A 17,087-nucleotide genomic window follows, 5' to 3' on the forward strand; every position below is an offset into this window, starting at 1 on the left:
TATTTATAATATTATGAGTTTATTATTGTACATTTTTTACATTTTTCTCTTTTTTATTTAATATTTTGACTTTATTTTCATAAAATTATAGCTGTTTTTCCCATTTCTGCCGTATTTTTTTGCTTTAATTTTCCAACTATTACAAATTTCTTCCTGTACATTTTCACAATTTACTCCCTGATTAATATTAATTAATAATTAATATATTTTTAATATATACTTTAATTAATATACTTTTTTAAATATTTAATATACTATACTTTATTACCATAATACTGTAACTTTTTTCCCAACATATTTTTTCAAATAAACTGACAAACTACAAATTTTTGGACTTTGTTCACATACAATTACGGCAATGTATTCCATTTATGCTTCTTTTTTATTTAATTTTCTAAACATTTACATTTACATAGATACATTTTCTTCTCAAAATTATGACTTCACTCCTGCAATATTTTGCCTTTATCCATATTATAACACTTCCTAGTTTTGTTTTAACTGGCTACAACTTTGTATTCATATTTCAACTCTTTGTTACAAAATTCACATTAGTTTTCCTTTTTTCCTTATTAGTATACAATGTTTTTATAATAATATTTAGACATTATTGTCATAAAAATTTAAGCGGGTTTTCCCATTTTTTTGTAATTGTTTTCGTTTAATTTTCCAACTATTACAAATTTCTCTTTGTACATTTTCTTGTCAGAATTATGAATTTACTGTCATAATATTTTGACTTTATTCCTGTTATATATCAACATTTTACCCCAATATAATTTTTAAACTTTATTTTGACATAATTTTTTAAAGAAATATTTCAGCTCTGTGCTACTAGAGTAACACAATTTGTCCTCATATTATAATTTTATTCTTGTAAAATGTATACTTTTGTTCTTGTTATATTATTTTTTTTATATTTTGACTTTATTTTACTAAATTTACAACTATTTTTTTACAAATCTGCTTTTTCCCCAACTATTTTAACTTTTTACAAAAAATAATTTGTAAATAAATAAAGTAATGCGATAAAATTTTGACCTTCAAAAAAGTAATATAATTATTATATTATTATTATTATTATATAGCTTTTAAAGACTTTAAAAAAAGAGAAAATGCAGTATTACTACGGGGGGCAGCATTTTTTGTAAAATGCAAACATTTTGTCTTAAAAATAGTAAATAAATAGATATAAAAAATATAAATAAATATTTTAGACTTGAGCGTTTTATTTGGAAAAATAAAATATAATAAAAGTGCAAAATTTTCATGTCAAGCAGTTTATTCTTCAGGCCAGAGTCGCATGACACACGGTCATTTTTCAAAAATATTTTATTTGATATTGAGCCGGTACAAGGAAAGAAAAGAGCATGGATGCCTTTATCTTACAGGAGATGGAGATGCAACCTTGTTGCAATCCACTTTGGACCCTTTTGGATCTTTTTGGAGCAGGACATGCAAGTGAATTGGGAAGGTGTTGTACAGAAAAAAGTACAAATGAAAACAGAATGAACTGTAGAAATGACATTGGATCACCCCAGCAGGACTGTACAGAAAGATTTCATCGTTTTTTTTTTTCGTTTTTTATTAGGAAAAAGGCAACACACAGAGAGGCTACAAAGAACCAACAATATTGAGAAAAAACATCAAGTTCTTTCTTCCTTTCGTCTTTTGTCTTCATGAGACTTCATGTTTCCTCGCCTCACACAGTCAACTTTACATAAAAAAGAAACCAAAAAAAAACACATTTCATATACCACAAATCTGTATGCATATTCCACAATAGACTTTTTATTATCTTTTTTTGTAATAAATAGAAAAAGAGGCTGTGGTGTCAAAGTAAAAGAATGAGCATCAAGGGAACAATTAGACATTATAAATAGCAATCTCAATTTTGTAGGATTTTTTTTTGTATCCAGGTGACTTCTTAAAAATCCACGGCGGAAAAAGACAAAAGGACATGACAGGGAAGTCGGAATGTCGCGGAGTATGGATATACTGTATATATATTTCAATATATACACATATAAACACCAGCATAATGGAAAATAACCTGAGATACTCTTATGCACCTCATTTCTCAGAATACTGGCCACTGTGCGAATGAATCAATGAAACGTTGCCACAACAAACTTTCACTTTTTGAAGCAGGGGTGGGTACCCTGCGGCCTCTGGGCAAAAAAAAGAACATAAAACTCAGCACAAAAATCCTGAACATGAATCTTGAAAATATCGTCGTAAAGCAGCAGTTTTGGTAAAGTTGATAAAAGGCAAATAAAGAAAGAAAGACAACATCTTCGGAAGTGTTGTGTTCCAAAGTGTCCTGGTTCTTCTCCGTCGGCATGGAATAGCGACACGGAAGCTGCACAAGAGGCGAAAAATGTGCAACTTACTCGGGTGAGGGCGGAAAACTCAATAAATACGAGAAAAACAAAGTTAAGTGCTCCTAAAAAAGCAAATGATATTAAAAAAGAATTAAAAATATCATAAAAATTCATTAAAAAGATGTAAACAATTGAAGGTGGTGCACTTGTTCTTTAAAAAAATCGACATGGGTAATTGCAGGAATTGCATGAGTTGCCCAAAAACGGAGCAATTATTCCTGTTTTTTGTCGCTGTAGCCATCCTTTCCAAAAAAAAAAAAAAAAAAACAAACCCAAATCTCTCTGTACATTTCGTATATAATTCTCTTCTTGGATACTTTACAGTACAGGAACTCCTCTTCACATCTTCTTCTTCATGTCAGCAGGAGCTTGGTATTTTGTGCTTATCACTAAAAAAGTCGCAGTGCAAAAAAAAAAAAATAATAATAATAATTACAATAATAATATTCTTAATGGCGACTATTAACAAAATTGCTAAAAAAAACCAAACAACAATTTAATGGCGGCAGCCACACAATTCACATATGTTACAATAAAAAAAAGCTGTAACTGAAGGAGGCTTGCATAGCAACAGCAAGAAAGAAGATATTTACAGGAAAATAAACCCCCTTTTGTCCCCTTGAAAAAAAGGGGCAGTCACCAGAAAAGTGTGTTTTTTTGGACAAAAAAACATAAAATACAGTAAAAGTTAAGAGGTGAAAAAAGAGTTTTCCTTGAAGAGCAAAGCATAGTGAGATGTACAATATGTCTGTGTCTTTACATCATACAGCAAACATGTACAATTCTGTGTCCTCGTCCTCATCGCACTGTCTGCGTCCACATGGGGCGACGGACAAGAGGTCATCGCCCCCAGAGGAGAACGAGGAGGAGGAGGGCGGTGTGGGGAATTTTTTTTTTTGCCAGGTACTCGGCTGAGCAGGCCACTCTGCAAAGAAAAAGGATCCGTCATGAATACAAACATAGCAATTCATTAAAATGAGGTGACCAATATTTTCCACATACTGCAATACTTTGATGTTCCTACATTACATTAAAAACTGAATATCAGCTGTATCCATTTTCTATGCCTCCAGGTATGCTGGAGCCTACCCCGGCTGTCTTCGGCCGAGAGGCGGGGTCACTAACGAGGAGAACATGCAAACTCCACACAGAGATGCCAAGCGGAGAATTGAACCCAGGTCTTCCCGATCTCCAGACTGTGTGGCCTGCATGCTAACCACCATCTCGGCTACCATGCGTCCTTTGAGATATACATTCCAGGAAAAAAAGATGACACCATTGCTGCTGTTGTTTAATTGTTGTTTTTGTTTCCTTGTTAAACTCTGTTGCAGGCCAATAAAATGAACAGAAATTAGCCGAAAATGGCCTCTGGGCCACTTTTTGGACACCGCTGCACTAGCATAGCATACATTGCAAACCAAATAGCTAAATATAAAATAGCTTAACAGCGAGCAATGTGCCTTCTGAATGCCTTTAGTTCATTTGACCACTTTTATGCTTGGAAATGCCTAATAAATAAAATAAAATAAAATCTGCTTAAAAACATATTTTTATTTTTACTAATAATAGTAAAAATAAAATAACAGAATTTATTGAAATATAAAAAAAATTAAATTGGTGAAGTGACATTATAAATATTTTTTATTTTGAAAATTATTTATAGGGATGTCCGATATTAGCTTTTTTGTGATAATTGATACACCTTTCTGATTCATTATATTCAACATTATTGTAAAGTAACACTCTAAAATGAGTAGAGTTATTTTGTTGGTGACTCCACCCAATAATTCATGTATTACATATTTTATATAAGAAAACACATTTTACATAACAATGGTGACTCTTGCGTCTTGATTTATGTTCTTTTTGGAAAGATTGAATTTATTTTTAGTTAAAGTTAAAAAAAGATGACACCTTTGCTGCTGTTGTTTAATTGGTGTTTTTGTTTCCTTGTTAAACTCCGTTGCAGGCCAATAAAATAAACAGAAACGAGGCGCAAATGGCCGCAAATTTTGGACACCACTGCACTAGCACAGCATACCTTGCAAACCAAATAGCTAAAATAGCTAGCTTAACAGCGAGTAATGTGCCTTCTGAATGTCTTATGTTTGTATTTTAGTTCATTTGACCACTTTTATGCTTCGAATTAAATTTAAAAAAATTTTTTTTAAATTTAATTAAAAAAAAATCTACTTAAAAACACATTTTATTTTTATTTTATAAATTTTTAAATATTCCTTAAAAAAATGAAATTGGTGAAGTGATAATATAAATATTTTTTATTTTTAAGATTATTTATAGGGATGTCCGATATTGGCTTCTTTGCGATAATTGATACACATTTCGGATTCTGAGTAACATTATTGGAAAGTAACACTGAGTCGAGTTATTTTGTTGGTGACTCCACCCAATAATTCATGTTGTTTGTGTTCCCGGTGCCCTGTGATTGGCTGGCCACCAGTCCAGGGTGTACCCCGCTTCTCGCCCCAAGACAGCTGGGCTAGGCTCCAACACCCCCGCCACCCTCATGAGAATATTTCCGATGGCAAAAGTGGTTGAAAAATCCTAAAAATTGGTATAGAACTTACATAATTCTCCCGAGTACTGTCCCTGTCCGTTGGTCCCCAGGAAGTCTGCGTGCTCCATGGCCGTCCACTGCTGTGGCTGCCGTGGGCCTTCGTTCTTGCGGGGCCCCGTGGAGCCTTTGGACGAGGCTGTACCAGACGAGCTGTGGCCACCGGGTGACGGGAAGGACGGTTTATGGTATGGCAGGCATCCCTCCTCTGTGGACACAGTAAAATAAGAATCACCACAGGCTTTAATCGACCCCGGTTGGAGTCCACTGGGAGACATTCTTATACATCTGTATGTCTTTTATGCAACAATGCAGCAGCGACTTGTCGAGTGTCCCGCTGAGACAAGACGGGACACGCAGCGGGGTGACAAAGACGTGCAGGCTCACCCAGATGGGGGCCGAAGCCCGTCTGCCGCCATCGTGACAAAGAAGAAAGCCAAAGTCATTTTCCGGGCGCTTTGCACGGAGAACCATGCATGCCAAACGTTGGCAGCAGCAGCAACCGGGAGAGACGGGGGGGGCGCATTTAGTAAGCCAGCGCAAGTGTCAGACAGTGCCATCTGTTGACGGCTGTGCGGCATGAGCGCTAACTTTCACACGGGAGAATCCCCCAACTGTTAAATGATATGAGCAACTGACTTAACGAGAGGAAAGATGGCCTGTTTCTCCATTGAAATGAATGGAGGAGCACCAATCACGTTTTCTTTCGAAGGAGCCCAAACGGTACATCAGATGGTGGGACGAGTGGGAAGCGGCCCACCACTAGAAGCCCGAGAATCAGTTGAACAAGGACTCTCGAATGTGTCACAATTATCCTTTTTACATCACTACTGTTTCTTCAAGTGCTCGCCAAAGATTAATAAAATGCACCCGGAATGAAAGAAGACACACTTTCATACAGAAATATTAATATTTAGCATACATGGTTGTCAGGACCGAGTTGAATGGAAAAATGTTGGCAAATTTTCCGGCCTGAAATGTTTTGAAAAGGAGAAAAGTTGAACCTGACACCTTGTTTTTCAAAGCATGATATTGGAAAAAGTCGATATGACAGAAATGTTGAAGACACTTCTGGAATCTGCAGAAATACATCCACAATTTGACTTTTGGAACGGTGTTGCTATGGAGAAGTATGCCAAAGTTACAGTCACTTTTTTCCTGCACAACCATCACTGTCAGTATGAACTTCAGTGCACACAAAAGGGCGGGGGTTGTCAAAATGTGCACCCCTACCCTGTTGACTGTGCTATTATTATTCAGACAAATACACACCATAGTGGCGCTGATATTCAACTCTAATATTTCCATAAGACTTGAAATTTCCAATACAGCGCAATGCAAAAAAACTGAGTATTGAGCCAAATCGGCATGAAATTTGGTACACGCTTTTAGGGGACTGGCAATAATTTGAGCAAGATGGCCGACATCCAGCAAAACATCTTTGCCAGAACACGGGCGGACTTAGTAACTAATCGTCCATAAGTCATTGACCATTTGGATAATGATGGAGGATTTCCGTATAACAAATAAGCTAGCATGCCTTCCAAAGCATTTTCAGCACAACCCATAGGGGGCGGCACAAATCAAGGTAACGTCCGTCCACGTACCGTTTTTGTGGCCCCTGCGGCCGTCATCGCCTCTCTCCACGGAGCCCAGTCGGTCTTGAACCTGGCGGTGATGTTCCAGAGTGGCCCGTGTCATCTGTCTGTCCTCCTGTCCACACAGGGGCCCCGACATGGGCGGGCGCTCCAGAGACGCCGCCTTCCTCTCTGGAGCGGGTATCATACTGTTGATACAACGGCCCGTCTGGGCCCGGGGCTGTCCCTGGCTGGGCGGTGGTTCAGGGGGCGGAGGTAGGTCTGTGGGCGGAGCATGTCAACAAATGCTTAGTTATTACTGTTGCTTTCATAGGATCTGATCATGTGCTGTAGCAGTATTGAACATTTTTTAGTTTGTTGGTGTACCGGAAAAGATAATCAAATTTGCTGATGTTGTTTAGGCTGATGTGCACGACTGACCAAGCTGGTTTCGTTTTCGCAATAAAGAGCTTGTGATTACATTTTACTTTACTTTATTTTTAATGAAGGTTGCAACAGTCGGCCAACAGAAATTATGAATTATACTTATATGTACTTCATAAACGTCCAATGCCCTCACCGTCTGCAGCAGCATCCCTGCGGTGGGGTGCTGTGCCCTGGCTTCGGGGTTTGCGTGCGGGCCTGGTGGCCCTCTGGTGACCCAGACTGTGCGTTCCCACTGTGCTGCCATCTGTAGAGAATGGACTGCTGGGCCGGGGCCTGTGGGACAAGCCTTTATCTGCAGGAGGGGAACAGGAAGTCTGATTAATAAAGATATTATTAATATTAAAGATATTAACAAAGCAGAAGCTGCCGCAGAGATCAATCATTGTCCAGGAATGTTTGCAGCCATCATTCCTCAAGCAGGAGTTGAAAGTCTGAGTTGAAGGAAGTTGTCATACATTCCCAGTAAAAAAGTGCCATGCACAAACCGGCGCCCGCAAGCAGTAAAGAGGAAATCAAAGTCCCCAAAAAAGCCACCAGGAGAAAAGGAACCAAATGCATGTCCCACTCGAAGGTCCAGTGGGCTAGCTTTTGCACACCGACCTCGCTTGCTGAGGCTGGTGCCCTCCAGCCGGTAGCCCGCCTTGTCTGCGGCGGCCACCAGGGCCTGGGCAAAGCTGCAGTGGGTAAAGATGGAGCCATCGGATGAGCTACCCAAACTGGAGCGGTGGCTGGAGAAATTGCGCTCGTCCTCCGAGGCCGAGCCCCAGCCGTTCACCATGGAGCCTGGAACACCAGAGTCGCCGTGTTGCAGTCAATGATCTTTTTCATAATAATTATTAAAATGGGCCAAGAGTTCAACCTTTTTAATGTAAAGCTTTGTTAACACCTCGTCTGTTGGTAATTTGTTGGTTGGTATCAATTCTTAAGTTTGTTAGTTAGTATGTTGGCATTAATACATTGAATTTTGATACAAAGTTAGACTTTTATTGTCATTGTCGACTGTCTGTTTGTTTGTTCGCATTTGGGTCAAGTCGGACAGTGACCCACAATTCTGGCAAATGTGGATTGGTACTAAAATATCCATATATCTGATCCAGATTCTTCAAACTAAATTGAGAAAATGCATATTGTTGACCGGAACTGAATGATTGAATAACAACAAAAATGGAAAATCTGTGTCTGTAACACACTTTCTTGATTTTTTTCAGTTTAAAAATTAAACTTTAAACTTCCATCCATCCATCCATCCATTTTGCTCCGCTTATCCGGGTCCGGGTCGCGGGGGCAGCAGTCTTAGTAGGGAAGCCCAGACTTCCCGGTCCCCGGCCACCTCCTCCAGCTCCACCGGGAGGACACCAAGGCGTTCCCAGGCCAGCTGTGAGACATAGTCCCTCCAGCGTGTCCTAGGTCTGCCCCGGGGCCTTTTCCCGGCTGGGCATGCCCAGAACACTTCACCACTTTAAACTTTAAAAATGACATTTTTTTTAATGAAAAATTTTTGGGCTGTGTCTATAGTCACTGTGATGAAATACACAAAGAATCCACAATACCACATATGGAGAGCTTGCAACCAAAAGGCGCTAAATCCATTTTGACTGATTTCGAGAAAATCAATGATTTTTAACTACGCACATACAATCTATTTGGTCATCAAGTCTATATTGCAAATGAAAGAGCTATCAATATAGGTCATAAAAATGCATGCTATAAAAATCCTGCACACACCATGTATTTTATATATTTTTTTTAATTAATTTTTTTTCGGATTTAGCGCCTTTTGGCTGAAATAAAATTGAAGTCACCTTTAACTTCTTCAATGGCATTGTTGTAAAAGAATGTAAGGTGCTTTAATGTGCTATGCTAATAAAATAATTACAACACAGAAGCCATTCTCAACATACAATACAAAATAATTATTATTAATTAAATTAATAAAAATGTTATTAAAAGCAGTGCTCATATTTGACTGCACCATGAAGGTGACAGTGACAAAAATCATCTCATTACAAATTCTTTACATTGTATGTATTTTAGTACAAGTAAAATAATGTTTCTCATGAAAGTTGGAGGTGTCAAGGTAGAGACATGCCTTTTATGGCGTAAAAAAAACTTCCATGTTACAGAATACTGTAAAAACACAATTTGTGTTCTCCTGAATTGCATAACATACTGTAACTATCATACGTGTACTTAATGTACACAAACAAAACAGGATGCGCACTGATACTGGCTTTCTGTATGTGCAGTGCCAATTGTATTCTTCTCTCTGATTGGTCAGATTATCAATAGATGGGAAACTTGGGCCAATCAGAATAAAGAATAAAGAAAGGGATTTAGCTCCTTTTGGTTGCAATCTGAAATGGAAATAGCGCCTTTTAGTTGAAAGCATAAATTTCATATCACTTTTTTTTATATTTTTTAAAATGATTTCAAGACCAAATATGTGATTTGGATACACATGACAGAGGTCTATTAAACTCATGAAAAACATGCAACTTAGTGAAAATTGGATTTAGCGCCTTTTGGTTGCAAGCTCTTCATATGCAGCGTGATATTGTTCAAACAAACATAATTTTGCTGCAGACCCACCCCACCCTTGCAGTTGAATATTTATGTTTCTGCGTATTGTTTGTTAGGCATCCATATTTCACACAAACGCAGCACAGGGCGACACAAGACGGCTATGCACTGACTTTTGCTCTTGTTTGGTTACAGAACAAAGAGCACACCTGTCCTTTGCAGAGTTTGCTACAAAAGTGCCTCAGGTGGTGCAGATGGAGCCGAATACACCGCCTGGTGGGATGAACACACTTTTTTGTTGCCTGCGTGTCTCTTTTTTTTGACTGAGCTCTAAAGGCAATATGGAACAAACATCCAAAGCTGCTGTAGTTCTACTGCTACGTACGATAGATGACATGATGAAAAGTATTTTACTTTTTCTTGTGCATCTGCGCCTTTTGTGCTGTGTTTTTTTTTGTCTCTTTTCGTCAAGGCTGCAAAAAAAAAAAAAAAAGGTGCCCGTCTGCCAATAAAAAATGTGGGACTTTGGCGCTTGGGAGAGCAGTCGGTTAATGTGACAGCTTTCTGTGGGTCTGGTTTGGCAGACTCTTCTTAAAAAGTGGCGGACGCCCAAGTGCTCTGCTCACATTAGTACACAAGGACAGGGAACAGTGTGCTAACAAGGCAATGAGGGGGAGGGCGGGGTGAGGTTAAAGGTTAGATAGAGGAAGGCAGTGGCCATGCATATGCATGTCCTCACTGGTTTTTGTGCGTGTTTTTTGGAGTAGTTTGCCACGAAAAAAGACTGAAAAACTGCACTATGGCAGTAATGCAATGGCAAAACTCTCTTTTGAATAATAAAAGAAATGTCATCCTTCGTATGTTTGCATGGGTACAGTTCAGGATTCACGCAGGTTCAATATTGGGAATAATATTTTTTTGTCATGATGATTCATTTTTCAAGTCTTCTTATACTCAGACACTAGAAATGATACCGGGAAATCAAAACTAAATTCCCCAAATTCCCCCAAGCGAGTCACAGCTTTTCTTCCTGTCACTCACACACTAGTGACCTGGAGTGACACACAGAACACAGAGACCAGTTGGAAGGTTGATTATCAGAAGTTAGCAAACAACACAGGATGGGTTACAGTGCTAATTTCAGTTTCCGTAAGATTCAGTTTTTTACATAAATTGTTGCCAAAAATGTCCGGGTTGTGTTTGTTGTCGTGTCCAAACAAAGCATTGCCGTGTTGGTGACTCACAGTTTCTGTGAAGACTGGGTATTAGGCCGTATGACAACAAACACAACTCGGACATTTTTGGCAACAATTTATGTAAAAAACTGAATCTTACGGAAACTAAAATTAGCACTATAACCCAACTTCTGATAATCAACCTTCCAACTGGTCTCTGTGTTCTGTGCATCACTCCAGGTCCCTCATGTGTGAGTGACAGGAGGAAAAGCTGTGACTCGCTTGGGGGAGAAGTTCTACCATATCTTACTTATTGTGTGGAAATATGGGCTAATAACTATAAAAGCAATCTTCACTGGCTAAATGTACTGCAAAAAAGGTCAGTAAGGATAATTCATAATGCCGCCTACAGAGAACATACTAACTCCTTATTTCTAAAATCACAAATACTTCAACTTGCTGATATAGTTCATCTTCAAACAGCTAAAATAATGCATAAGGCTAAAAATAAGCAATTAGCTAAAAATGTCATCCAATACTTCTCTACAAGAGAGGAGAAATATGATCTCAGGGAAGAAGTACATTTGAAACACTTCTATGCTAGGACTACGTTATGCTAGCCATAGCATTTCAGTATGTGGAATCAAACTATGGAATGGATTGAGTAAGGAAGTCAAACAATGCACAACGATGAGCCAATTCAAGAAACAATACAAGCAGTTGATGTTTGCTAAATACAAGGATGAAGAGTCTTGAACCAGTCATGATGTGCTATATATATCACTATATTGACACTTACTATGGTACCCATTATGGCATTGGAGGCTCATATCACCTCATACTTTGGTACGTAACAAAAAAAACTATATTAGGAAAGCAGGAAGTGAACAAATGTAACAGTTACTGATTGTAAAAGTACCAGATGGAGGGGTAGGATTTAATAAGCTTTGCTTCTTCCTACTCCTTTTGGACATGTGGAACTGGGAACTGATTATGGGATGCACTCAATTGTAATCTGATGCATGTTCAAATGAAATAAAACCATTACCATTATTGTTTCTTTTAGAGTTGGAAATCTACGGACAGATTCTGGTACTCATAGGTACTCATTTCATCATCTTTATTTACTGTATGTGTTCAAGGAAAACCCACAGAACAATTGACAATGCTGTTTCTGTCTGCTCTCTTCCTTTTATTAAGGACTGTGCACCCATAGATGTGGCCTTCAAGCACACTGAGTATTTTTCTTCTGTTATATTATTATTGCAAAATAACCCATGCCAAAGAAAGTGCCATAATTTTGCTAAAGAAGTTATGAAACTACTGAATTCAACAAAGAGTTTGTAGCAAAGTACGGAGGCAGCGTCTTTTACAAACGGGTTATAAAGTCAAGGTTCCTACTTAACACAGATTGCAGGGGGAATGGTTTACGGGAGACACACTGCAGAAAGTGAGCCCGGCCAGTGTGTGTATATTGATTGTACCTGCTGCTGAAGTGAGCAAGTATTAGGGGTGTAAAAATATTGTTTCGGCGATATATCGCGATACTTCGTTCCACGATACTGTATCGATATTAAAAAGTATGATATGGTTATTTGTAGGCATTTATCATTGACTGTATATGGTATTTATTCAAGGTTGATTTCTCCGATGATTAGGTGGCAGCACTTACGTAGTCAATTAGGCAAGGACGTTGAACGAGATCGATGAGTGAAACGTCCCCACACATAAACACAGTTCAACATGGCCGAATGCCAGCACATAACAGCGGCCCCTGCGGCGTACAAAGGCTGAAGTGTGGACACATTTTGGATTTCTACACAAAGTAGCACTACACAAAGTGCAGAAATGGACAAAAGCCATGCCGTTTGTGAAATGTGTCGTGTTTCCCGAATACGAAAATCTGCGAGTCCACTTAGCGAGACACCATGAGGACCTGCCGCTAGCAAGCAATGCCAAGGTCCTTTTGTATACTACAAAAGTAGTACTGTGATATTGCAAGTATTTTGTTTTTCAAATTGATATGACTATTTTGTTAAATAATGGTTATTTCAAGCATCCTAAAAGGACTTTTTACTGACTTTTTACTTTTTCACAGCTACTAGAATGTGAACATTTGAGCAGGATCTTGCGACATCATTTAATTTATTTGTTTTTTTTTTTTTTTTTGTAAATTTAAAGCTGGATGTTAAAGTTTTATTTATCCAAATGCTACACTTTAAGTTTTTACAGAGGAAAGTTTGTGATACAGCATAACATACTGTTCTAATGGAATAAAAATGTGTTTAGTAAGTGCATATTGCTGGTGTAATTCAGTTTTTCCAGGAAATAATCTTTAACTACAAGAAAAACAACAAAAATATCGCCTTGTTAACAGTATCGTATCGTGATCCTGGTATCGTGATACGTATCGTATTGCCAGATTCTTGCCAATACACACCCCGAGTAAGTATACAGATCTAACTACTTAATCAATCTACTTCTACATGGAAGTATTCTCTATATTCTCTATAAAATGTGTTTTTGTTCACATTTGTGGGTATCTGCATCAGATTAATGACACTGACATCATTTCTGCCGACATTCTGGGTCAAATTAATTGCCAAATATGAGATGATGTTTAGGTAGATTCCATTCCTGTCTCTGATTTTGTCAAAATTTAAAATATCGAAGCCTGGTCTCCTATTGGGTCAATACAGTCCTTGCCTATGTTGTTGTGGTTGGGATTGATGTACGTAAGTCAGGAGGAGGCTTTGAAAGATGATGTACTCCAGACCAGACATCAAAAGCTCCTCAAGTTTTCTTTCCTGGTCTATGCAGCACAGTAATATGAGTCTGATTTATTTAGATACACTGAAGGGAAATCCCTTTCAAAGAGTTTCCACATCAAGAGTTGCACTTTCTCCTGCAAAGGTTGCAACACATTTGCACTTCTTCTGTAAAAAAAATAAAAAAACTTCTCGGATGAAAGAAGAAACTTCTGGAATATGTAAGCTTGCATAAGGTGGAGAAGCGATCACCCGCCCACCCTCTCAGCCTACCCACCATCTTTTTTATAGCTGAAATCCAAGGTAACGACTCGGAGCCCTCCATCTTTGCCTTCTTTTTGCCCTTTGAAATTCTTTTCTGAGTTTCTCTCCGAGAAAGAAAGACAGTGATTTCCAGCGGGTCCAATCGTCCCATGAAGAATAGCGCAGATAATGAAGTGGAGGCAGCGGCAGCCAAAGCTTTCGGAGGCTGAACACTGCCTCAGCATATCACATCACAGAATGACTTTTCCCCCCCCTCCTTTCTCCCGTTAACAGCCACTTTCCACTGCCGCTGAACCCTCTACGGCACTTCCATTCTGGAAAATAGCAGCGCAATCAAACTGTAGGCATTGTCACGTCATTTGATTAAAAAAAAATCAATCAGGTTTTCTCTTTAAACGTAAAACATTTGCTCAAAGTTAAGCAGAATCTCCACCTCCACCACTCGACGTGACTCCGCCCCTCACAAAACTGTCAATATTCAGTCTGGATTGGCTTGTGGTATCAGATGAAATGATGATCATCTTCATTAATCCATTCCACAAGGTCAGACTCTTAACTGAAACGTACTTTAACCAAAAAAATGGGTCCCATAGAAAATAATGTCAATTCAATTAATCCGTTTTGGAAAGTTAAAAATGTTGACATAAAAAACTTTTTTATGGTTTTATAATTATAGATTTACATGGACAAAATGATTAGAAATGCAAATAAAAGAGACACATGAATATTTAAGGTTACTTTTATCTTCAATGAAGGTGTGATCGCTGCCAAAGTCGAGATGTGGCAGCCAGATTAACATGGACACCACCACGTAGCTCAAAACGCATGGCAAAACATCAAGGTGCTGTGTCGCTGTTGAGTTGATCTCGCTGCCACGTAGTCTTTGGCAACAATTACATCGTCAATGAAGGCAAAACTACACTTAAATATGTCATTTATATGCATTTTAATTAGTTGTATGCAGAAAAAACTCTAATTGTGTTCAGAGTTATGAGACTCACGTGCTGTTGAGTTGATCTCGCTGCCATGTTGTCTTTGGCAACAATTACATCGTAAATGAAGGCAAAACTAGCCTTAAATATGTCATTTATATGCATTTTAATTTGTTGTATGCAGAAAAAACTATAATTGTGTTCAGATTTATGAGACTCGGGTGCTGTTGAGTTGATCTCGCTGCCATGTTGTCTTTGGCAACAATTACATCGTAAATGAAGGCAAAACTACACTTAAATATGTCATTTATATGCATTTTAATTTGTTGTATGCAGGTAAAACTATAATTGTGTTCACATTTATGAGACTTCACTGTGTTAGCCAAGAACTACAGAGCACTGATGACATCATATAAAGGCGACGGAAGTGACTTCCGCTTCCTGTGTATTAGCAAGGTAGGCTACTAACAAGGATTTTTTTGTAATAAAAATACAGTTGGACTCACACTGTGAATTATTAATAAAATGACAAAATGCCCGCTACATTTCATGGGAAAATGTATGCAAACCGGGTCAAAATGTTAGCGTCATTTTTTGAAGCTAACAGAAAGACATGCTAACAGGAAGTATGCTAACCGAGGTTCCACTGTACACATCAGTCTTAATGAACTGTTGTGGCCAACCAAAGTTGAAGGAATTTTACTACTGTAGTAGTAAAAAAAAAAAAGATTTGGGATAAAATGTTAGTGAAAATGTTTGATTTAGTAGCCTTTAGTGTAAGATTATAAAAACAAAAAAATTCCATGCTGCTCTAAAACAAAGTGAGCATCGACAGAAAGCTGAATTTTATTTGTCCAGTTTCTCTTTCCTTACCGCTTGCCCCACAGCGAGGGTGTCGAAGTGGGTGCGATGAGCAGCTAGATGAGAAGAAATAGTGCTGTCTTCAGAGTAATACAGCGAAGGAGATTATATCGCCCTAAATACATCAGTAGCAGCATGTGTCAGCACAACCCAAACCACTGCTCCATCATGCCATGGAAAAGTACTTTTGGAGCAGCCAGCCAACCTTCCATTCCCTCCCCTCAACTGGCTCACCACTTTGGATATTTTCTCCCAGTTTTTCTTCCTTCCCGCCCATTTCCTCATCGGCATTCTAAATTTTCATCGGTTAAAGAGTCAAGATGGCCCGTAGTGGTCAGCGTGTGAGCGGTGGTCCAGCCACCCGCAGCCCCGTCCGTGTCATGCCCTTCATGTGCCCCCCACATCCACACACGCCCGCCCGTACGCCCGCCTGACAGACGGCTGTAAAAGTTTTCAGAGCTGTAAAAATTGAAATGGCGCCGCTCTCTCTTTCTTCTCTGTCGCCTGGAATGGAAATAGGCTGCATGTGAATTTTATTTCAAATCTCCTTCATGAGATACACGCTGCCAGACTCCCTCTTAATTTCCCCCTCTCATTCTCCTGTTTAAAATTCATGGACTTTCTTATCGCATTTTTGGGGGGAAATGATAATTATAATTCCCCAGAGTCTGCCAGCGGTGCTTAAAAACCTGATTGAGGGACACTGAGGGCGTGCATGTTCTCATATAAACGAACACATTGCAGAGTCATGAGCAACAGGGCATGAACAACAAGGAGACGACAAAACAATTGGACATGACTGCAGCATCGTCATTCATTAAAAAAAAACATGTTTAATTATGAAATACCATGGTAAATAATGCTGGAATATTATTCTTTCTCTCTGGGCTTTTCCCTTCAGGAGTCGCCACAGTAAAGCAATCTCCTCCATCCAAGCATGTCTTCTGTCTTTCTCATGTCCTCCTTCACTACATCCATAAACCTCCTCTTTGGTCTTCCTCTACGCTTCCTACCAGGCAGCATCCTTCTACCAATATATTCACTATAATATATTCCTGTAGACATGTCCCTTCCTGATCCTATCCATCCTGGTCACTCCCATCCTGGGGATGGCTGGTCTCACCACAGTTTTGTATACCTTTCCTTTCATTTTAGCTGAAACTCTTCGATCGCACATCACGCCTGACACTTTTCTCCACACATCCCATGCTCCACCTTCTGTATCTCTTCTCCCTGTAACCTCACTCCTCCACTTGGGTCCCTCTCATTCACACACATGTACCCCGTCTTGTTGTGGCTAATCATTCCTCTCCTTTCCAGGGCAAATCTAATGCCTAATGATGGAATAGCACAATATATTTAATTACATTAATAAAATAAATAAATAGCCTCAACCTTTATTTACCAAAGCCAAGAAAAGAGTGTTGGAAGCAGACAATAATTGGGAAGAGTGAGTGAAAGAGTCCCAACCATCTGAGTCTGGCCTCTCCGACTTTAACAGTAATGTCCCTCTGATGTACTCCTTACTGATCCTATCCATCCTGGTCACTCCCATCCTGAGTATGGCTGGTCTCAAACATGGCT

At 38.8% G+C, this 17,087-nt stretch overlaps 1 protein-coding gene across 10 annotated transcripts in view; it reads right to left on the reverse strand.

Annotated features, from left to right (window-relative positions):
• Nucleotides 1-1,329: 1,329 nt before the first annotated feature.
• The window catches only part of robo2 (roundabout, axon guidance receptor, homolog 2 (Drosophila)), a 382,012-nt gene continuing 366,254 nt past the window's right edge, over nucleotides 1,330-17,087 (reverse strand). For all 10 annotated transcript variants that reach the window (XM_078792663.1, XM_078792656.1, XM_078792661.1 and 7 more), the window contains 4 exons: nucleotides 7,117-7,275; nucleotides 6,567-6,818; nucleotides 4,973-5,167; nucleotides 1,330-3,309 (listed from right to left, as the gene is read on the reverse strand). In XM_078792663.1, the coding sequence (XP_078648789.1) occupies nucleotides 3,308-3,309; nucleotides 4,973-5,167; nucleotides 6,567-6,818; nucleotides 7,117-7,275 (608 nt within the window). In that variant the 3' untranslated portion in view covers nucleotides 1,330-3,307. The remainder of the gene's footprint in view (nucleotides 3,310-4,972; nucleotides 5,168-6,566; nucleotides 6,819-7,116; nucleotides 7,276-17,087) is intronic.

This window comes from Doryrhamphus excisus, linkage group LG8, assembly GCF_037039965.1.
Source record: "Doryrhamphus excisus strain RoL-2023G ecotype Guam linkage group LG8, RoL_Dexc_Guam_v1.1, whole genome shotgun sequence".
Classification (NCBI taxonomy): Eukaryota; Metazoa; Chordata; class Actinopteri; order Syngnathiformes; family Syngnathidae; genus Doryrhamphus; species Doryrhamphus excisus.